This window comes from Trametes versicolor (genome assembly GCF_000271585.1).
Source record: "Trametes versicolor FP-101664 SS1 unplaced genomic scaffold TRAVEscaffold_8, whole genome shotgun sequence".
Classification (NCBI taxonomy): Eukaryota; Fungi; Basidiomycota; class Agaricomycetes; order Polyporales; family Polyporaceae; genus Trametes; species Trametes versicolor.
In genome coordinates this window covers 2,202,588-2,223,684 of record NW_007360328.1, presented here as the reverse complement: position 1 = coordinate 2,223,684, position 21,097 = coordinate 2,202,588, and the positions used below count along the sequence as shown (strand labels likewise).

Here is a 21,097-nt window from a genome sequence, read left to right as displayed (position 1 = left end):
TTGGCATCGTCGCAATGAAAGAAGTACTGTGCAAAGAGGGGTATTAGCTAGGCGCAAGTCGTGTATCGGCTTGATCGAAAAACTGCGACGCACATTACTGAGAAGCCTCCCCGCCGCCTTCGCCATCGACACGGTTCTTGCGCGCGGGCTCGCGGGGGCCACTGGTCAAGCCCAAGACACCCGGAAGGTTTCTCCACAGCCCCACCCGCCAATCCGTGTCCCGCTGAGTGACCAGGGCCCAGCAGCGCGGACAGAGGAACAGGTCCGTCTTGCCAGGGCTCCAGAGCAACCTCATGACAGAGTGGAACGGGCCCAGTTGGGCGATGATCATCGACATCTCGCTGGCCCGCTTCATGAGCTTCGAAAGCCGCGCGCTGCACGCAGGGGGGTTCAGGCAGTTGGAGGCGCAGGGCGGCGCGAGGATGTACATCGCGTTGCCGAGAGCCTCCTGTACCAGCTTGCCCTTCGCTGCGAAGCACAGCCCGAGGTCGGCCATCGAGAGGTGCTCGCGCGAGCCGTCCTCGCGCTCGAGCCCGCCCACAATGTCGGCGTCGAGGGTACAACATGTGAGGATGGCAGTGGGCAGCAGGGAGGTCTCTCCAGTTAGACGGGCGAGGTTGACGACGCCGATGGCATGACGCGGCGTGAACCCGGGCGGGCCTTGCCCGTTGTTGGTCGTCCACGTGTCCAAGTCTTCCGTGTAGTATTTCTTGAGATAGGCGACAGAGTGGTCGACGAGGCGCGGTATTTGGTACTTGTGCCCGAGCCGGATTGTGGCCGAGATCGCGTGAAAGGAGGGGGCCCCGGGCGAGAAGGGGCTACAGGGTCGTCAACCACACGTGGTCATAACGCATAATGCAATGAGGGTCGTACTCGGGTTCGCTCTTCGCCATGTATATACGCAGGACGTGTCTCAGGTCTTCGGGCGAGTCCGATACATGGACAATATCGCAGGGCGTGTTTCCGGTACCGGAGACATCTTCTGGAGGCTGCGGCAAAGAGAACATATCCCTGAAGACCGGGGAATGTTCAGCTAGGATGCCCTTGTAGACGCGGAACTCGGCATCGCGCGCGACGAGGATGATGTTTCCGTCTTTGTATCAGAATTCGCAGTCGTGCTTCCTTCCTGCAGCGCTTGAGTTTCGAGGCTGTGATGCTCCACCATCGTTGGAGGCCGCAGCTATCGAGCCCGTCCGTGCACGTTTCCGTGTGTTGCGCATAGACATGGTGCTGTTGGCCGAGGGAAAGATACGGGATCGATAAAGTGAATAAAACGAGAACTGTGAGTACTAGGCTTACCAGGAATTACGCCAGGAATTACTCACTCGCAAAATCTTGAGGCCTTGAGGTGGTACACTTCCACGTCGGAGTGAACGACGCGGGTGGGAAAACGCAGAATTGTTAACGCCCCGCGTCACATCCACGTGCGGAGGAGTCACGCGGTATTTTGCGCAGCGCGAGTCACGATGCTTCTCGGCCGCTCCTCGAAGTCCGTCAGCGCACACTACCTGGAGTCGGTATTGGCCTCCATCAACACCGCGATATAGCGATTCTAGGAGCTTTCCCTCCAATGGTAAGTATATTCCACTAGATGGACACGAGGCAGCTTCGCGAAGACATGGGGCTTCCCAGTAAACTGACATATCACTTTCTGTCGCCAAGTCTACACCACAGCACGATTCAACGCGACTGCCAGGGGGAGACGGTCCGGACGAGCTCCCAGACTCCGCGCCAAAAGTGACAAAGGATGCAGAGTTCTGGTTCGAAGACGGCACGATCATCCTCATCGCACAGAATGTCGAATTCCGCGTCTACAAAGGCCCTCTCATCCGGCACTCTCCCGTCTTCAGCGACATGTTCTCCTTCCCCCAGCCAGTCTTCGCTCCCTCTGCACCTCTCTCATCTGCGTTCTGCTATGACGAGACGGCAGATTTCCCAGTAGTGCATGTAACCGACTCTCCGTACGAGCTACGCCATGTCTTACGGGTGTTCGTCTCAGGAGACCAATTGAAGTAAGTAGCCTTGGTCTAACTTTCCACTACGCGTTTTCCAGCGTCTCTAAGCTCACAATTATAACACAGCCCCGAGTATGCCGAAGGGCCAACGATACACGCAGTCGCTGCCTGGATCCGGCTAGGCCAAAAATATCAAATCGACTCCTTGGTCAACAGCGGCTTGGAGCACCTCCGGCGGTTCTACCCCGATAACGCCGCGGGCCGTTGGCTCGTCGGCCCTATCCCATCGAATCGGCCCGCCTCCTTGACGGGCATTCACGCTGTCGGCGTAGTTAATTTGGCCCGCCTCACTGGCGAGATCCGCCTGCTCCCCACTGCCTTACTGGAGTGCGCCAGCCTTGGCGCGGAGGTAGTGCACGGGTATGAACGCGAGGACGGTTCGCGCGAGCTCCTAGGCGCGGAGGACCTGGGGCGATGCTTCCAAGCCAAAGGTCGGTTGCTCCAGGAAAGCGCGTCGGAGCTCACTAGCATTCTGTGGTCCTATGGCGCGGGCCCCGGGCCGGACTGTCGAAACAAAGAGGAATGCGAAAAAGGCTTGGAGGGTCTGTGTACGATGTGGTCGTCGTCGGTCCTGCTGAGGCTTCGCCCGGACGTGTTGTTTGTGGAGGGTGAGGCGGAGCACATCGTTTGCGACGGGGCGGGGCGTGAACTATGCCGTGAGTGTAGGTGGAGGATAGAGAGAGAGGTATGTGAGACGCGGAAAACGCTGTGGGATGCTTTACCGCGTATCTTTGGCCTCCGTATTGTCGGGTGGAAAACTTGATCGGAGCGCCGGCCCTACAAGTCTGGAGACTACGTTAGTGGAAGTCGTTGTAATTGAGGAGTGGTTTTGTCCTCTACCTTGTATGCTAGTTGTCTCAATTGCCGTTGTACGCAGTATACAAAAAGGACGAAGCATGTACGTCTCAAAACGAGCGTTGCTCGGACAGGTCGTCTAGCGAAAAGGGACTGTATATCTACGGGTCAGTTTCACATAGCTGCGCTATAGAAAGATCCGAGCGGCATACCTGGCATTCACTTTTGGCATGTATACGCGCAGAACATGGCCTAAGACTTCAGGAGAGTCGGGCACGTGGACGACGAGGCACAGAGAATCCCCCTTGCGGTCGCTCCCTGCCGAGGTTCTGGCAAGGAGAACATATCCTTGAACACTGGAGAGTATCCGGCGGGGATTCCCTTGAAGATACGAAACTCGACATCGCACGAAACACGTATGTATGAAGACGTCGGAAGAACACCAGGAATCATGCTCGAATGGGTACAGAGGTACAGCGGTCTATTGTTACATATGCTTCTAGTTCTCGTCAACATGATGCAGCTTGTGTTTAGAATCATACAGATTTGAATATAAATAGCAGTAAGGACGCCAAGCAAGCCCAAAACAAGACAAACATGCCCGCAAGAACAGTTATCACGCCAGCAACGACCACCACCACAAGGAAACCAACCGCCAACCCATCTCCCTCCCAGAGTCCGAGCGCCTCGTTGGCCTGCCGGCCCTCTTCATTCCACCCCGACTCGGCCTCAGATAGCGCGGGTGGGCTGATGACTCTAGCCCCATTCGCGGAGCGTGAGTACTGCCTCCATAGATCCGACTTGCCCTGCGCCGTCAGGTTGACTGACAAGGGCAGCAGCGCGGCGGCTGCGAGCGCGCTGTTTACCCCTAGGGTGCCGAACACGGGCCCGCCGTCGCCGAGGCTGTCCCCAGACTCGGAAGCGCTCAAGCCCGCAAGTGGCTGGTAGAGCGCTACGTTGAGGGGACCCGGTATCGTGCCCATAGGGTTCAGCAACGCTGCGGATAGGAGTCCGCGGAGGTGAGTATGGTTGTGAGGCACGAAAGGAGAGGTGACGAACGGAAGGGGTCGTCGCAGACATCGTGATTGGTCCACTTAGAGGCGTTAGGAACGACGGCGAAAACGTTGAGTGCGTTTTTGCCATAGTTGGTTTCAAGGGAGCGCTGCGCGTAGTAGTGCTCGTAGATGCGGTTTTCGATTGTATACGCTAGAGGGGGCGGGTCAGTCACACTTCATAACCAGGGACTAAACAGATCAATTGATGACAGACTCTCAGTATCGTCCGTGCTCAAATTCCGAAACGCTGGTGAAAACGCTATCGTGTCATTGTCTACGTACGTGAATGTCAGCAAGGATGATACGTGCCGAGGGGAGATGTCAGAGACATGGAACGGTACGCACAATTGGTGTTCACAGCCCATATCTGGATGAAGCGGCCCTCGAACGGCTTTCCATCGATGAGGGGCGCGTTGGAGGTTGTACTGTTTGTCTGGTCGGTGTAGTTCGCGAAGGAGGACTGGGGCGACGCAGCGGATGGCGCAAAGCTCTGCGCCACAGTGGCAAACGGGGGGCTCGCAACGGAGAGGGCGCGCATGAAGGGATGCAGGGAGGGGGAGACGTGCATCGTGCGCGGTGACGACCGGCTGACTGAGAAGACCGAGTTCATACGCACTCACGTAGGAGAGACCCTTCGATCCCGTTCATTTGGCGATGGTTTTAAACCGGATGCCCCTCGAGCCCTCGTCATCGAGATGTGGAGTGTGTCCTGCCAACGACGTTCAGGGCATGAAGCGAAGTTGCCTGCGCTCCTGGAAGCCGATGGTATGCCCGGAATGTTGTTGAGCCCCATGAATCCGGGAGTCAAATAGCGATTATAGCTGGAATCGCGTCTAGGCTGAGCGAGCGTGATTGATAGTCAAGGTCGTGTGCCAGCCTTGGCTCCAGAGAGACCACGGACTCCCGCGAACGCGCGACGGACGTGCGTTTCCAGAAAGGACATACGCACCTATTGAAGTGGATATCACAGAGAAGATGCACCGAACGAGGAGACGCGCGTGCAGGTCATCACCACGTTCTGCTCTTCTGCACTTGAGTGCTAAGGTGCGACGCCAACGCAACTTCTCCTGACTCATTACCCAACGTCGAATTTCCCAGCCTGAGCGCGCTTGTCAAGTCTGCGCTTAGAAATGGTAAACCTCGCGCTCTCTAAAGAGAGGACGTTCGCTCGTAACAGCAGCCCCGCGCTCACATAGACCAATGAGCATCTTGCTGTTACATGCGTGAGTGAATGCGACTCACCATGACCCTGTGCCATTGGAGCCGGGGTGGCGATGGAACGCCCAGAAGCCCGGGGTGGGGGTGAATGGCATACGGCTAGTTGGTGCAGGTCTTCACTCTACTCCGAGCTTAGGGCATGGCGCTGCCGTCATCGCAGTTTTGAAAGCAAAGGCCTTGAGGTTTCCGTACCTCCCGTTCTTACCTTGCATTGCATTGCCTACCATGGGGCCAAGGCGATACTACGAGCGTCGTCAAAAATGACAGCATTGAGTACGTCATGCTCTATCTGTCCGTCCACCAGTGGCGCCCGTTCCGTCACTCATCATAGGCAGACGATTGCAGCAGTACGCAAGAGAGGACAGGACTCGGAAATAAGTGATAATGGATGAGGAATCGAAGTCGGAAAACTGCCTATGACGTCGCTGCAGTGTGTTTGGGAAGCATGGTATAGCGTTTTGTGGAAGAAGCGTACAGGCGCGAGCGTACCGTGTCAACATGCCATACGAGGCCCTCATCGGGCAGATGGTCTAGTATGTTGAGATGTTTGAATCTCAGAGGGTCCTGTCCCAAGATTCTACGCGACAGGCGCATGTTCCACGGCATGATATATGTTATTACTATACGAACGAGGTACTGAGAGAAAGGGGGTTATGAGTGGAAGCAGTGTATCTGAGGATTGACTGAAGAGTTGGAACGTACATTACTGGGCCACCCCATCGGATTCGCCGGCGCCGTCTCCACCTTCATTGGAAGGGCCATCGATCAGGCCGAAGATATTGGGAAGCTGCTTCCAAAGCCCAGTCCGCCGCTCCACGTCGCGGCGATTGAGTAGCGTCCAGCAGTGTCGGCAGAGGATAGGATCCCTCTCGGCGGCAGCCCACATTATCTTCCTGATGGACACGAACGGGCCGATGAGCGCGAGAGGTTCCGCAAAAATTGTGCCGGCGCACTTCGTGAGCAGCGCCAGCTGGGCCCCGCACATGGTGGGGTTCGTGCAAGTTGGGGAAACGGGCGGCGCGAAAATGTAGATTACATTGGCGAGGGCCTCCTGGGTGAGCCTGCTCTTCGCAGCGAAGCACAGGCCGAGGTCCTCCATCGAGAGGTGCTCGCGCGTGCCGTCCTCGCGCACTAGGCCGTCGACTATGTTCGCGCCGAGCTTGCAGCACGTGAGGTAGGCGGTGCGCAGCAGCGACGTTTCGCCAGTCAAGCGGGCGAGGTTGACGAGGCCGATGGCCTGGGGCGTTGTGAATCCGGGTGGGCCTTGCCCGTCGTTCTCCGACCACGTGTCCAGGTCTTCCGTGAAGTATTGCTTGAGATACTCAATGGAGTGGCCGACGAGGCGTTCGATCTGGTATTTGTGTCCAAGCCGGATCGTCGCTGAAATCGCGTCGAACGTGGGTTCGTCCCGCGTGAACGGGCTACGAAACGATCAGTCACACGAGGTTGTGCCTCTGAACAGCGCGATGGTCAGCGTACTTGGGGTCGGTCTTCGCCATGTAGATGCGCAGGACGTGCCGCAAGTCCTCAGGCGAGTCGGAGACGTGGACGACGTGGCAGGGCAGATCGTCAGGTGCGGCCTGCGGCGGTTGCGGCAAAGAGAACATGTCCTTGAAGACGGGGGAGTGTTCGGCCAAAATGCCTTTGTAGATGCGAAACTCCACATTTCCTGCGATGAGGATTATGGTTCCGTCTTCGTACCAGAATTCTTCATCGCGTTGCCTTGGCGGATCGTTTGCGATTGGATCGTCTTCCCCAGCGTCCGTCCTCGCTCTCTTTCTAGTGACACGATCCGACATCTGTCATGGTCATCAGTATGGATCACTTTACATTGTCTGATGTATCACTTTTCCTCGTACCAGATGCCTGTCTGAACGCGAGAACACCGCGGTAGTCTAGACTAGTTTTGTGAAGTTTCTTTGTCCCTTTGTCGTGCCGTGAGCAAGATACCAGTTTTACCTGTAGAATAAACCCGCAGTGAGCGATGCAATCATATCAGTCGTCGATAACGGGAAACAATTTACTTGCGCGGGTGCGCCTGTGGGTCTCGGCCGGCGAGAACGTGAGTGTCGTAGCGAAAGAGCGAAGAGATGCGGGGCAGCATGTTTCGGCGCGACCCAATGCTGCGGTATGTCACTTTCACGTGATGCACTGTCACGCATTCCGCGAAGGGTAGGTCTGCCAAAATCTGCCAAAACGCGGTAGGCGAGTTGCACGCAACCAATGCACAGGAGCAGGAAGATTTGGTGCACGAGCGGCTCGGGCGGCACCACGACGCCTCATAAGTACTGGGAGGCACTGCGGACAGATGCTGCGGGGCGTGCACTGGGATTTGTGCAGCGGGTGATGGCATGCTGCTCACGTCGAGAGAGAAGCAAAGCTAACAGTGTAAGTTTTTTCGACAGAGGAGATATTGCCGACCAGTGGTGTCGGGCGCGAGAAGGGAAAAACGTGGATGTTCTTGCGAGTTTCCAGCAGTAATGCCTCCTGGTCAGCTGCAGTATGAAGCGACTACTGTGTGAAAAGGGGGATTAAGCAGGATTGATCGTAAAATGCCACATACATGACTGAGAAGCACCTGTGTCGCCCGCGCCGTCTTCAACACCCTTGGCCACCGTACTGAAGGGACCGTCGGTCAGGCCCAAAACGTCCGAAAGGTTTCTCCACAGCTCAGCCCGCCACTCCGCATCACATCGATTGACCAGCGCCCAACAGTGCGAGCAGAGCACCGACCCCGTCTCACCGAGGATCCGCAGCAGCTTCACAACGGAGTAGAACGGGCCCAGATGCGCGACGAGCATCGCGCGCGTGCCGACGAGCTTCGTGAGCTCCGCGAGCTGCCCCTTGCACGCGGGCGGATTCGCGCAGCTCGGCGCGACGGGCGGCGCGAGGATGTAGATCGCGTTGCCGAGGGCCTCCTAGATGAGCTTGCCCTTCGCGACGAAGCACAGGCCTAGGTCCGCCATCGAGAGGTGCTCGCGCGAGCCCACCGACGATGTCTGCGTCGAGCGTGCAGCACGTGAGGACGGCGGTGCGCAGCAGCGAGGTCTCGCCCGTGAGACGGGCGAGGTTGATCACGCCGATGGCGTGGTGCGCGGTGAACCCCGGGGGCCGAGCCCGTTGTTGGTCGTCCAGGTGGCGAGGTCGTCGGTGTAGTACTTTTTGAGATAGTCGAGGGAGTGGTCCACGAGGCGTGAGATCTGGTACTTGTGCCCGAGCCGGATCGTCGCGGAGATCGCGTTGAAGGAGGCCGGTCGTCCAGCGAAAAGGGGCTGTAAGTCTATGGGTCAGCTTCACGCAGCTGTGCTGTAGGGAGATACGAGCGACGTACCTGGTGTCAATCTTGGGCATGTATACGCGCAGAACATGCCGCAAGTCTTCTGGGGAGTCGGACACGCGGACGACGGGGCACAGCGGATCCCCCCACGTGGACGCTTCCTGCCGCGGCTGCGGCAAGGAGCACATATCCTTAAAGACTGGAGAGTATTCCGCCAGGATTCCCTTGAAGACACGAAACTCGACATCGCGTGCAACGAGGATGATGTTCCCGTCGTCGTACCAGAATTCCGCATCGCGTTGCCTTGGCGGTGCGTTCGCGATAGCGTTGCTTTCGATAGCATATTTCCTTACCATCTTCCTGGTGACGCGGTCGGACATCTATAGTGGATGTTCGCGAGACACCAAGATGCGAAAACCGCTACTGCCTGTGAAAGAAAATTTCAAAACATTGTGAGACTACGGATACGATATCGAGTAAGTACTCACTCTAGGTATGAGTTTTATGTTATCGGCGGTACTGCAGTAGTACGAAAATATGTACCTTGCGCGTTTGAAGCAACAGGATGGCAACAGCTGCAAGTCCGAGTGAAGCACCGCGGAATAAATCGCGACAGGTCACCGACACGTGACATAATGTCACAGTCTCCTTCCGCCCTTCGCCGACGGTCCTTCTTCGACGAATCGACGACGATGCACACAAGTGCAATGGCGTGAGCACGCTAAATGGTTACCTCAGCTGAAATATGGGTCTAGTCCGTTCAAATTCTTTGACTCTGAGGAGATCTTGTTCCGAGCTTCCACGTCGAACATGCACCACAGCCGCCATCGAGGTATTGTTTGTCATCATTAACACTTGTAATCACAAGGGATGCTGGGCGAAGAGGGGGACCAAATGAGTGAGAGTTGGTTACTTCAAAAGAGTGTCGACGTACTTCGCTAGTTATCGTGCTCTTCGTCCCCATCCGAGTCTTCCTCGTCTGCAGTCTCGGATGTGCCGTCGGTCAGGCCCAATACATCCGTAAGCGCTTTCCACAGCGCGCGCCGCTGATTAACATCGCGCTCATCGAGCATAGTCCAGCAGAAGGCGCAGAACAATTGGTCCCTTTTCACGTGAGGGGGCCACAGCATCCGTACGATGGAGTACAGCGGGCCTTTGAACGCGATGGGCGTCCCTCTCGCAGCGAGGAACTTCGTGTAATGCGCCAGCCGCTTCCTGCACTGGGAGGGGCTGGTGCACTGATCCGCGACGGGCGGCGCCAGCACGTTGATAGCGTTCTCGAACGCCTCCTGGACGAGCTGCGCCTTCGCGACGAAGCACAGGCCGAGGTCGGCCATCGAGAGATGCTCGCGCGTGCCATCCTCGCGCACCAGCCCGTCGACGATGTCCGCGCCCAGGCTGCAGCATGAGAGGAATGCCGTGGGGAGAATCGAAGTCTCCCCGGTGAGACGCGCCAAGTTGACGACGGCGATGGCGTGGCGGGCGACGAACTCGGGTGGGCCGGGCGCGTCGTTCGCCGTCCAGGTGTCGAAGTCGTCCGTGTAGTATTGCTTAAGGTAGTCGAGCGAGTGTTCGACGAGGCGCGACATCTGGTATTTGTGCCCGAGGCGGATCGTTGCTGAGATCGCGTCGAACGTGGGTTCGTCAGGAGAGAAGGGGCTATACAATCATCAGTCTCACACTGGCGCAATAGATGGGGTTGCGATGAGCATACCTGGGATCGCTTTTCGGCATGTACACGCGCAAAACGTGCCTCAGGTCTTCAGGGGAGTCCGAGACGTGGACGACAGGGCACGGCGGATCCCCAGGCGTGACGGCTCCCTGCGGCGGCTGCGGCAGAGAGAACATATCGCTGAACACCGGGGAGTGCTCGGCGAGGATTCCCTTGTAGACGCGGAACTCCACGTTGCCGGCGATAAGAATAATGGTTCCGTCGTCGTACCAGAACTCTTCGTCGTGTTGCGACGGAGCGTGTCTCGCTCGCGTCCGTCCGCGCTCTCTTTCTCGTGACACGCGAAGACATCCGCTATGGGTTTCATTGCATTAGTCGTGCTCATTCCAAAGCGTGTTTATAGCGCAAATCCATACTTAAACTCCGTGTTGCTAGTGGGCCTGTTTGGGGTGCCATTAGCGAGAGAACTCAAAATTGCAAGAGCGGTTATACTTTGGAATGGTCACAGTCGTTTGACGTAGCAAGTATATTTGTTTGCAAAGCGAGAGGGGCAAAGAAGCAAAGAGTCGCCTATCTCTGGTGCTGGTTTGAGGAAGAAGAGACAATTCGCGCGCACCATGACGACCGGTGCGCGTCGAAGTTAAGCGCCCACACCTCGTACCGATCAGATCTCGCAAGCGCTAACGGCATATTCCTCGGTCAAAAAGTTGCATATTTTTTCAGGAATTAGCTGATTCCACGAGACACAGATATACACGCCATCCTTGACCGACAAAAACTGCTTTGATACCGCCTGCGTAGGTCACTTCCGCGTATCAATCAGCAGGAGAGCAATTTGCGTCTACGGGCGTGCATACCTTCATACAATGGTCTGTCCTGATACGCTGGGGGCTTGCGGCGGCAGAGTGAGATTGAAAATTTCCGGCAACTTCGCCCAGGATGCTTTCCGCTCGCGTAGGACGCGAGCATGCAACACCGCCTGACAACGGGCGCACAGATCGTCGTCCTCGAAGATATCCAGAAAGGCCTGTGTAGCAGCAGATGGGTCAAAATGGGAAATGGAACGCGGGTCCTCGATATCTCCGAGCTTGTTAAGCATGCCCTCGAAGGTGTCGGCGCAGTCTTGCCGTGTCTTGCATGCATCTGAGAGCTCCGGGCGGCAGGCGCGGAGGGCGATTTTCGCAGACTCTCCGGCGAGGCGGATTTGGGCGGAGTAGCACCGTCCGACGTCGTCCAGCGTCAGCTGTTCACGTGTGCCGTCCTCGCGCTCAAAGCCACGAATCAACTGTTCCCCGTCCTCAAACTCGCAGCACACGAGGAGCGCCATGAGGAGCAGGCTGACGTCGTCGAGAAGACGAGCAAGGTTGACGACACCTATCGCATGATGAATGCCAAACCCAGGAGGGCCGTATTCGTCGAGTGCCGTCCATTTCTCGAAGTCGGTTGGGTAGTATGTCTTCAAGTACTGAAGGGCGTTGTTGAGGATGCCCGTCATTTGGTACTTGTGGCCTAGCCGGACGGCCGCGGAGATCGAGTGATACGAGTAAAGAGGGGCAGCGCCGCTGTGAAAGAATGCGCTGTGGATGATGGTCAGCTAGGCCCACTGGACGCACAGTGTCCAAAATATACCTGGGACCGCCTTTGGGCATATACGCTCGCAAGACGTGACGCAGGTCTTCAGGAGAGTCGGACAGGTGCACAATAGGACACGGGTGCTCTACGTCTCGAGATATACCGGTGGAAGAGGATGCGTCGCCCTGAGGTTGGGGCAGAGAAAACATGTCCCTGAAGACTGAGGAGTGTTCCGCGAGAATGCCCTTGAAGACGCGGAACTCGACGTCGCGCGCGACGAGAATGATGCTTCCATCCTCGTACCAGAACTCCTCGTCGCGCTTCCTCGAGGCAACTCCTGCGTTTCCGGGCTCCGGTGTCGCGCCGTCGTTGGAGGCCGCGGCGACCGAGCCCGTCCGTGCTCGTTTCCGTGTGCCGCGCGTGGACATCGTACGCGTGTTGTTGATTAGGGCCAAGCTATATATATATGCATCCGAGAACAATGTTAAAATCTACAGTCAATCATGACATATGTATGCGTACCGGCTTGCTAAACGTGATGGTGGTACGGAAGAAACGACGCGCTAATGTGTGAACAGGGAGATCGTGACGCCGTACCACGTGTCGGTGACACATCGCGGTTTTCGAGGCAAACCTACTTCGCGCAGGCACACGCCGAATTATCTGCTGGTGTCGCCGCTTATTACCACGGCAGACAATTCTAGCCGAGTTTGAGCCATGATGTATTTTACATGATATATGCTACAACTTTGCGGAAATATACATGTCCTGCAAAGAGGGAACCTCCTGCATAGTAAAATAAGCAGATCGCTGTCGTGTCTGGGTCAGCGAGAAAGCATTGCAAGCTGCATCTGCCACTCTACGTACCTTCACACACCAGCCTATTCCGCTTCTCCGGGAACTCTCTGCGGCAACGTGAGGCCGAATATATAGGGGAGCTTCTTCCAGGCCGCTCTCCGCTCGCTCGACTCGCGGGACAACACCATCTCCCGACACTCCTCGCACGGCTCGCCCTCCTCGAGCGCATCCGTAAGGCCCGGTGCACGCACGGATACGTCTGGGTTTGTAAGAGGCTCCCTGTGGTACTCGAGCTCGTCGTAGATCACCATGAAGTCCCGCGCGCAGCTGTCCCTCGTCATGCACCCGGGATCGACTTCCGGGCGGAACATATTCAGCATGATGTTCGTGGACTCCGCGATGAGGCGTATCTTCGCCTTGAAGCACAGCGCAAGGTCGTCCCGCGAGAGCCGCTCCAGCGAGCCATCCTCGCGCTCGAAGCCGTGGACGAGGTCCGCCTCGTCCCTGATCGTGCAGCAGACGAGAAGCGCCATGAGGAGCAGGCCAACTTCGTTGGTGAGCCGCGCGAGGTTGACCACGCCGATGGCGTATATGCGCGAGCGTGCGAATCCAGGGGGGCCGTAGTGTTCGAGGGCTGACCATTCGTCGAAGTCGGTAGGGTGGTACGTTTTGAGAAAAGCGAGGGCGTTGTCGAGTATATCTGACATCTGGTACTTATGGCCGAGTCGAACCGACGCCGAGAGCATGTCGTACGAGTAAGGCGGAGTTGCATGGAAGAACGCGCTGTAGACGATTGTCAGTTGGGCCGACTGAGCGTACGGTATCCCGAATGTACCTGGGGCTGCCTTTGGGCATATAAACACGCAGAACATGGCGGAGGTCTTCGGGAGAGTCAGATAGGTGAACCACGGGGCACATATCGTCTGCTGTGGAGGAGGAAAGGGTCTCCGCGGGTGGAGGCTGAGGCAAAGAGAACATGTCTCTGAATACGGGGGAGTGCTCCGCAAGAATCCCCTTGAAGACGCGAAACTCGACGTCGCGCGCGACGAGGATGATGTTCCCGTCGCTATACCAGAATTCTTCGTCACGCTCCCTTCCTGCGACTGGTTCAATTTCTCCAGCATTACCTGAGCTCGTTCGGGCTCTCTTTCGTGTGTTGCGCACTGGATCTGACATCGTCCGCGGTCGCTGGTGCTGGACTTAGGAATGAGCCAGCTGGATCAGATACTGGTGCTGAGACACATGGTGACTACTCACCCGCACGATCTATGGTGTGCTTTGATCGTTTGGAGGCCGGTGGAAACGAGTCTAAAACTGCGACGATCGAGGAAAAAAGCAGCGCCACTAGCCAATTTCGTCGCCGAGGAAACCGCGATATGTCACGAGCACGTGATTCTGTGTCACGGTTTTGCTCCCCGCGCGCTGGCGCTTCGTTCTTCCCGTCCACTGGTCCTCAGCGAATACGCGGAGAAACTGCTCCAACCCAGAAATTGCGTAGCAGGGTCACGGTGGGTACAATTATATGCATATATTATTTTCCATTAATGCGATATCAAATTCGACAGCACAATGTCTTCACGCGGCACACGCAAACGGGCGCGGACGGGCTCAATCGCTGCGACCTCCACCGATGGCAGGGCTCAAGACTCCATGAATGTAGAAACTTCCCCGAGAAAGCGCGACGAAGAATCCTGGTACAGCGACGGGAACATCATCCTCGTCGCACGCGATATCGAGTTCTGTGTCTTCAAGGGGATTCTCGCGAAGCACTCCCCCGTTTTCAGCGACATGCTCTCTTTTCCTCAGCCCCCAGTCGCCGGCTCCTCTGACCCGTCCCCGGTCCAAGACGATCTGCCCGTGGTCCACCTATCGGACTCCCCAGAAGATCTGAGGCATATTTTGCGCGCTTACATGCCTACAGGCGGACCGAGGTCAGTCCTTCGCGACGCACATCGCATAAGTATGACTGAACTTCGTGCGCAGCACATTCTTCCAAACCCGTTATAAATATTCGTATTATGCGATTTCGGCGGCGATCCGGCTTGGCCACAAGTACCAGATGACCGACCTACTCGACGACGCCCTCGGTTATCTGAAGACCTACTACCCAACCGAGTTCGACAAGTGGCGCGCATACGACAACTACGGCCCGCCCGGGTTCTCGGAGCAGCACACAATAGGCGTCGTCAATCTCGCTCGTCTCGCCGGCGAGAACGGCCTGCTGCTGATGGCCCTTCTCGTCTGCTGCACGATCCCCAACGTGGGTGATCTGGTCCGCGGCGTGGAGCGCGAGGACGGCTCGCGCGAGCAGCTCACGCTGGACGACATCGCGCTGTGTTACCATGCGAAGACCCTGTTAATGGACTGGTCCGTCAAGATCACGCTCGCGATCTGCCGGCAGGAGGTGTCGGCGGGGTGCAAGACGGGACAGAGCTGCCTCCAAGCCCTCGCGCAGGTGCTCAATGGGCTCGAAGCTGCCGGGAATTTTCTTACATACCCCGACCCCTCCGTCGATGGCATTGGCTTAAACGACGCGATCAAGGCCGTCAATCTGTGCTTGCATTGCCGGGCGATGGTGAAGGAACGCGATACTCGCGAGAGAGAAATGGTCTGGGGGCAGCTGCAGGGGATATTTGACATCTACTTGGAGAAGCCCGCTAACGAAGAAGGTTAGGCTACTGGGAGCGCTGCTCTCTCACAACCGGACTTGACGGTCGAGGTGCGCAGAACAACGGCGGTTTTGCGCGCCAATAACTTCTCTGATCTGCGAGCTAATTTTAGTTTCCAGGGAGACACGGGAGGGGATCCAAGTAGCTTCCCTGTCTATTTCTTTTCTAAAGGAACGACTGTGCTCCCACAGAACTAGCGTGCTGGTTAACGAGCCTACCTACATAGTTGTTGGAGCAATCGATAAATCGAGTCGTCAAGAGTGAAAGCGAGTGAATTCCGGTTGTCCCGTACAGTAGCGTCGTGGTACGGAGGCAAACAGATAGGGTACACAAAACGCCTCGCGCGCGATACTGAACGCCTCGGCAAGTGCCGGCAAGCTGGCGCTCGCTCAGAACCAAAATCCAACAATAGTACTCTCGTAATGACTGCGATACTAGAGGCCGCTGACCCTCAAGTTACCCTGGCGGACCTAATGGTAGAGTCTGTGCATACGACTTGAAGCCTACGTTTGGGATATGGCAAACCATAGTGAGTACCCTAATAGATCATAATCTTCTGGACGCATGACATCGTGCTACAACTTCTTACACATCTCGGATACATTTGTTAGAGCGAACTCGCCGGCCCGATTATGCGGCAGTTCCCGCCGTGTGCTCTTCGTGCGCTCTAACGGACAGGGAAGCTACTCTCTGCCCCTTCCGTGTCTTCCTGTACATAGAGGTAAGCTCACAGAGTAAAACGAGACACTATTGGGGTGCAAACCGCGCGGCTCAGCTATTCTGCGTACCTCGGCTGTACAATCCGATCATGGAGGAGTGGCATTCCCAGCAGCCTGCCCTTCGTCGGCGGCCTTCGGCAACTCGATCCCAAATATCTCGGGCAGTTTCTCCCACGCCGCTTTCCTCTCGCGCAGATTGCGCTCCTTCACCATCTCCTTGCACTGCGCGCACACCCCTGCGGCACGGAACGCATCGTCAAACCCAATCGCATCAAAGCCTGGGTCGGGATTTGTGATAACGGAGGGATCGTCGATAGCTTCGAGGGCGATGAGCACGCTCTCGAAGCCCAGCGAGCAGGCCCGCTCCGTCTTGCACGCATCCGCCACCTCCGGGTGGCAGATGCGGAGCATGATCTGGACGGACACCGCGGTGAGCCGGGCCCTCGCGATGTAGCAGAGTCCGATGTCGCCGAGCGCGAGCTGCTCGCGCGAGCCGTCCTCGCGCTCGAACCCGTGAATGATGTCGGTATCGTCGATGGTGCAGCACACGAGGAGCGCCATGATGAGCAGCTCCGCGTCGTCTACGAGGCGCGCCAGGTTGACGAGGCCGATGTGGTGCGCCATAGTGAAACTGGGCGGGCCGTATTTTTTGTACGCGTACCATTTGTCGAAGTCGATTGGGTAGTACGCCTTGAGATAGTCGAGGGCGTTGTCGAGCAAATCCGACATCTGGTATTTGTGGCCGAGCCGGACCGCTGCGGAAATCGCGTCGTACGAGTACCCAGGGGGTTCTTTGGAGAAGAATACGCTGCGGGCGATGGTCAGTTCTGCAGATGCCATGCACGCCACTGACAAATACCTGGGACCGCCTGTAGGCATGTAGGCGCGCAGGACGTGCCGCAGATCTTCCGGGGAGTCCGACAAATGGACCACCGGGCAGACTTCTTGTGCCGAGGAGGCAGAGGATGTGGGGTCGGAGGGTTGCGGCAAAGAGAACATGTCCTCGAACACGGGCGAGTGCTTCGCGAGGATTCCTTTGTATACGCGAAATTCGATGTCGCCTGCGACGAGGATGATGCTTCCGTCGGGGTACCAGAATTCTTCGTCACGCTTCCTCGCAACAAATTCTGGTTCCACAGGGTTGTGTGCTCCACCATCGTTGTTGGTCGCGGAGATTGAGCCCGTCCGCGCCCGTTTGCGTGTGTTCGCGCGCGTTGACATTGTATTCCTTGAAGATCATGCTTGAATATACAGAAAATCAAGAGTGCAGTTCGCATATTGATGGACTTACCGTTGCTGCTATGTATACTATTAGCTAAAGGCTGACGTGGTTGGGGCTTCGCGTATTCACCGTATACGTGTGGGAGTGGAGAAGAAAAGCAAAGCAGTGGCGCGCCGACTCCCTACGGCTGTGACCTGTTATCACGTGACCGTGACACATCGCGGTTTATCCGGCGGCGTGCCTCGCGACTGCTGCTTCGTACTAACTGCAGTGCTTCGCGAGCCTCAAATCCCCCTGGCGGACCTATGGTGTATATTCCATCTGTGCACCGGACCTTTATCTTGCGCTCAACGAGAGCGACCTGTGCGCGTCCTGTCGGGAGATGGTGACGGACCGCGAGGAGAGCGAGCGGGGAGCGGCCTGGAAGAAGCTCCCGGGCATATTTGGCCTCACGTTGCCGGCCCAAGCCCCCGGTGAAGCAAGACAGAATGGTGTGTGAAAATATGTACAGTGGTAGATGGGCTCTGCACGCCAATGCTTTCCCGCTGGATCCGAAGCGGCAGCAACCTACTTATTATATAAGGTTCTCTCTCTGAAGGACGTGTATATTCCCGCAAAGTCGTAGCACATATAATGGTAGAATAAGTACATCATGGAAAAAACTCGGCTGGAATTGTCCTGCTCGAAGACATGCCGTGATCGACGGCACCAAGACGGCAATAAGAGATGCTTCGGTGTGTGCCTGCGCGAAGTAGGTTTGCCTCGAAAACCGCGATGTGTCACCGACACGTGGTACGGCGTCACGATCTCGCTGTTCACATATTAGCGCTTCGTTTCTTCCGTTCCACCATCACGGTCAGCAAGCCGGTACGCATACATGTTATGATTGACTGTTTAAATCTCACTGGGATATCGTTGTCTTCGGATGCAAATAGCTCGGCCCCTCAATCAACAACACGATGTCCACGCGCGGCACACGGAAACGGGCACGGACGGGCTCAGTCGCCGCGGCCTCCAACGACGGCGCGACACCGGAGCCCGGAAACGCAGCAGCTGGCTCCAGGAAGCGCGACGAAGAGTTCTGGTACGAGGATGGGAACATCATCCTGGTCGCACGCGACATCGAGTTTCGCGTCTTCAGGGGAATTCTCGCGAAGCACTCGCCCGTGTTTAGAGACATGTTCTCCTTGCCGCAGCCCCCCACCATTTCCTCCACCACTTCCTCCTCAGAACAAGACACTTGCCCCGTGGTTCACCTATCTGACTCTCCGGAAGATCTGCGGCATGTCCTGCGCGCTTACATGCCTACGGGCGGTCCTATGTAGGTGCTTTTTCCGCGGCGCGTATCGCACTCGCATAACTAACCATCATCCGCAGCGCATTTTTCCACAAAGATCCCCCTTACTCGTACCATGCGATCTCGGCGGCGGTCCGGCTGGGCCACAAGTACCAGATGTCCGACTTGCTCGACAACGCCCTTCGCTACCTCAAGATGTACTACCCTACCGACTTTGACAAGTGGATTGTATTAGACGAGTACGGTCCTCCCGGGTTCGACGAACCGCGATCGTATGCCATTGGCGTCGTCAACCTTGCTCGTCTCACGGGCGAAACCGGCCTGCTATTGATGGCCCTCCTCGTTTGCTGCACGATCCCGGAGGCATCGGATCTGATCCGTGGGTTCGAGCGCGAGGACGGCTCACGCGAGCAGCTCTCCCTGGACGACATTGCACTGTGCGTCGATGCAAAAAGCACTCTGGCTGAACTGTCCGTCAAGATGATGCTCGGGATCTGCCGGCAGGTGGTGTCCTCTGCGTGCGAAACGATGCAGGGCTGCTCTCACGCCTTCAAGTACGTGCTTACTGAGCTTGAAAACGAAGCAAATATCCTACATTCCGACCCTTCCGTCGACATTCTTGCCTTGGAGGCGGTGCTCGAGGACGCAGATCTGTGCTTGCACTGCCAGGCGATGGTAAAGGAACGCAAGATTCGCGAGAGGAAAGCGGCCTGGGGGCAGTTGGAGGAGATCTTTGCTATCGACTTGCCGGTGGACAACGAAGAAGGGCAGGCCGCTGGGAACGCCGTTCACCCTTAGTCGGACTTCACAGTCGAAGTATGCAACATAGCCGAGACAGTTTGCGCGGCAATACTTCCTCTTTTTACTCTCCGAGCTAATCTCTGTTTCTAGGCGGACACAGGAGGGCCGCAAAGGAGCTTCCCTGCCCACTACAGCGCACGAAGATCGCATGGTGGGACCCACCGCAGTACTACTACGCTCTTTCTATCATATGCATCGGCGTTGTCAGGCGTTTCTCTCAGCGTTCTGCTTCACCGATACTGTGAGAGACAAATTGACCTCTCACGACAGTGTATCGCATCAACTCGTCAGCGACGTTGCGTTAGCATCAGCTACGGCGGACGAGATCCTCGCGCAGAGTACGCGAGGCGGCTGAGCGGCTCATATCGCACCGTCCGAGCCGTTGTTATGACTAATTTGCCAACTATCAGCGACGCGAGACTGCGTGATCGCAGCGCTGGTCTTGCGATTTGTTCCACACCCATCGCTGTGATCCTAACACTAAACTGCCTCGAATTCGTGTAAGTGACTCTTATTCTAATGCTGGCGCATGCGGTACGTCAACTTACGATTAATCACAACAGCTACGATGTCTGCCCACGTTACACGCAAGTGGTCTCCGACCTCTTCGGTCGCAACTCCTGCCTCAAGTTCCATGGATCATGCGCCACGAGGCGACGGAGACTCGGACGAGTCTGTTGCAAGAACACGCGACGATGAGTTTTGGTATAGTGACGGAAGCATAATCCTCGTCGCACGCGACGTCGAGTTCCGCGTGTACAAGGGCCTTCTCACCCACCACTCCCCCGTGTTCAGAGATATGTTCTCTCTTGCCCAGCCTCCAGCCGTATCGTCTTCCGTGCCTGTCGAATCCGCGGAGACCCTCTGTCCCGTGGTTCGCCTGTCGGACTCCCCCGAGGACATGCGTCACATCCTACGCGTCTACATGCCAAGGCACGGCCCGAGGTACATTCGTGCATCGTGCCTCGAGAGCGGAGCATAGCTCACCACTCCCTGCAGCGCATTGTTCTATAGCACATCTCGGCACTCGTACCACGCGATCTCGGCGGCAGTCCGCTTAGGTCACAAGTACCAAATGCGGGATCTCCTCGACAGCGCTATCCTCTTTCTCAAGACGCATTACCCCATGGACTACGATGACTGGACCGAATTCGGAGACTGCGGTGCGCCCAGTTTCTCGCTGGAACACGCCATTGGCGTCGTCAACCTCGCACGCCTTGTTGGCGACTCAGACCTCCTCGTCATCGCCCTCCTCGTCTGCTGCCACATCGACGACGCGGACGCGCTGATTCACGGCTTCGAACGCGAGGACGGCTCGCGCGAGCAGCTCACGCCCGAGGACATCGCGCTCTGCGAGTCCGCAAAGCGCCGACTCCTTGAGGAGTCCAAGCAGGTCTCGCTCCGCGTCTGCTTGGGTTTGCAGGTGTCGGACGCATGCATGACGCGCTCGCGCTGCCTGCGCAGACTCGAGCAGGCACGCCTGGAGCTCGGGGATACGGAGACAACCATGGCGTTTATCGAGCCGTCCGAGCGTCCGCGTCCTCTCGACGACTTGATCGAGAGAAGTGACCCGGGGCTGTGCGCGCACTGCCAGAAGACGGTTGCGGACCGTGATTTGTGCGAGAGGAAGGCGCTGTGGGAAACGCTGCCGGAGATATTTGGCATCGAATTGCCGAAGGTCGCTAACGATGAAGGGCAGGCTGTTGGGGACGCAGTTCACCCGTAGACAGAGCGGATCGAGGTACGAAAGCTCACGATAGTGCGGCAACCGTTCCGCACTTCGCTCTCTGAGTTGACCTCTGTTTCCAGGTAGACATGGTAGGGATAGACGGTAGCTGATGTGAAGACACGAGCAATGCATAAACGTTGCGGCATTGGGTGATCAAACCGCCTTGTATTCCTGTCACGGCGAACAACTGAATGTTAGCGGGGAGCGAGTAGATGGAGCGATGCGCAAACCACATGTGCGTACCCCGACAATAACTGA

General features: G+C 56.9%; 10 protein-coding genes across 10 annotated transcripts; 4 read left to right on the top strand and 6 right to left on the bottom strand.

Annotated features, from left to right (window-relative positions):
* Positions 1-475: 475 nt before the first annotated feature.
* TRAVEDRAFT_77616 (uncharacterized protein) lies at positions 476-1,100 on the bottom strand (the record flags this gene model as incomplete). The annotated part of the gene is made up of 2 exons (XM_008042574.1): positions 476-818; positions 874-1,100. Coding segments are annotated over 2 exons (570 nt in total), but the record flags the coding sequence as incomplete, so codon positions are not given.
* A 634-nt stretch (positions 1,101-1,734) lies between these two features.
* TRAVEDRAFT_127519 (uncharacterized protein) lies at positions 1,735-2,778 on the top strand (the record flags this gene model as incomplete). Its single annotated transcript, XM_008042573.1, has 2 exons — positions 1,735-2,012; positions 2,082-2,778. Coding segments are annotated over 2 exons (975 nt in total), but the record flags the coding sequence as incomplete, so codon positions are not given.
* A 142-nt stretch (positions 2,779-2,920) lies between these two features.
* Positions 2,921-4,433, bottom strand: TRAVEDRAFT_49745 (uncharacterized protein; the record flags this gene model as incomplete). Its single annotated transcript, XM_008042144.1, has 5 exons — positions 2,921-2,963; positions 3,408-3,807; positions 3,870-4,016; positions 4,080-4,139; positions 4,211-4,433. 5 exons carry the CDS (start codon positions 4,431-4,433, stop codon positions 2,921-2,923), a joined length of 873 nt encoding a protein of 290 aa, XP_008040335.1.
* Positions 4,434-5,521: 1,088 nt separating this feature from the next.
* On the bottom strand, positions 5,522-7,124 carry TRAVEDRAFT_30236 (uncharacterized protein). Its single transcript, XM_008041916.1, has 4 exons — positions 7,103-7,124; positions 6,943-7,038; positions 6,563-6,882; positions 5,522-6,504 (listed from the first exon to the last, which is right to left on the bottom strand). Exons 3-4 carry the CDS (start codon positions 6,880-6,882, stop codon positions 5,787-5,789), a joined length of 1,038 nt encoding a protein of 345 aa, XP_008040107.1. The 5' UTR covers positions 6,943-7,038; positions 7,103-7,124; the 3' UTR covers positions 5,522-5,786.
* Positions 7,125-9,298: 2,174 nt separating this feature from the next.
* On the bottom strand, positions 9,299-12,032 carry TRAVEDRAFT_49743 (uncharacterized protein; the record flags this gene model as incomplete). Its single annotated transcript, XM_008042143.1, has 5 exons — positions 9,299-10,019; positions 10,075-10,386; positions 10,449-10,472; positions 11,028-11,609; positions 11,662-12,032. The coding sequence occupies 5 exons, from the start codon at positions 12,030-12,032 to the stop codon at positions 9,299-9,301; spliced, it is 2,010 nt and encodes a 669-aa protein (XP_008040334.1).
* A 486-nt stretch (positions 12,033-12,518) lies between these two features.
* TRAVEDRAFT_76005 (uncharacterized protein) lies at positions 12,519-13,554 on the bottom strand (the record flags this gene model as incomplete). The annotated part of the gene is made up of 2 exons (XM_008042669.1): positions 12,519-13,185; positions 13,238-13,554. Coding segments are annotated over 2 exons (984 nt in total), but the record flags the coding sequence as incomplete, so codon positions are not given.
* Positions 13,555-13,971: 417 nt separating this feature from the next.
* On the top strand, positions 13,972-15,076 carry TRAVEDRAFT_49741 (uncharacterized protein; the record flags this gene model as incomplete). The annotated part of the gene is made up of 2 exons (XM_008042142.1): positions 13,972-14,333; positions 14,386-15,076. The coding sequence occupies 2 exons, from the start codon at positions 13,972-13,974 to the stop codon at positions 15,074-15,076; spliced, it is 1,053 nt and encodes a 350-aa protein (XP_008040333.1).
* Positions 15,077-15,877: 801 nt separating this feature from the next.
* TRAVEDRAFT_49740 (uncharacterized protein) lies at positions 15,878-17,011 on the bottom strand (the record flags this gene model as incomplete). Its single annotated transcript, XM_008042141.1, has 2 exons — positions 15,878-16,598; positions 16,650-17,011. 2 exons carry the CDS (start codon positions 17,009-17,011, stop codon positions 15,878-15,880), a joined length of 1,083 nt encoding a protein of 360 aa, XP_008040332.1.
* A 960-nt stretch (positions 17,012-17,971) lies between these two features.
* Positions 17,972-19,107, top strand: TRAVEDRAFT_127325 (uncharacterized protein; the record flags this gene model as incomplete). The annotated part of the gene is made up of 2 exons (XM_008042572.1): positions 17,972-18,333; positions 18,390-19,107. The coding sequence occupies 2 exons, from the start codon at positions 17,972-17,974 to the stop codon at positions 19,105-19,107; spliced, it is 1,080 nt and encodes a 359-aa protein (XP_008040763.1).
* A 637-nt stretch (positions 19,108-19,744) lies between these two features.
* TRAVEDRAFT_128217 (uncharacterized protein) lies at positions 19,745-20,836 on the top strand (the record flags this gene model as incomplete). Its single annotated transcript, XM_008042571.1, has 2 exons — positions 19,745-20,055; positions 20,125-20,836. 2 exons carry the CDS (start codon positions 19,745-19,747, stop codon positions 20,834-20,836), a joined length of 1,023 nt encoding a protein of 340 aa, XP_008040762.1.
* Between the last annotated feature and the right edge of the window lie 261 nt (positions 20,837-21,097).

Excerpts from the sequence above, each read along its gene's own strand:
- TRAVEDRAFT_30236 (XM_008041916.1), bottom strand. The coding sequence starts at position 6,882 with ATGTCGGATCGTGTCACTAGAAAGAGAGCGAGGACGGACGCTGGGGAA. Across the intron at positions 6,505-6,562 it reads ATGGCGAAGACCGACCCCAA|CCCGTTCACGCGGGACGAAC; the intron begins GTACGCTGACCA and ends ATCGTTTCGTAG.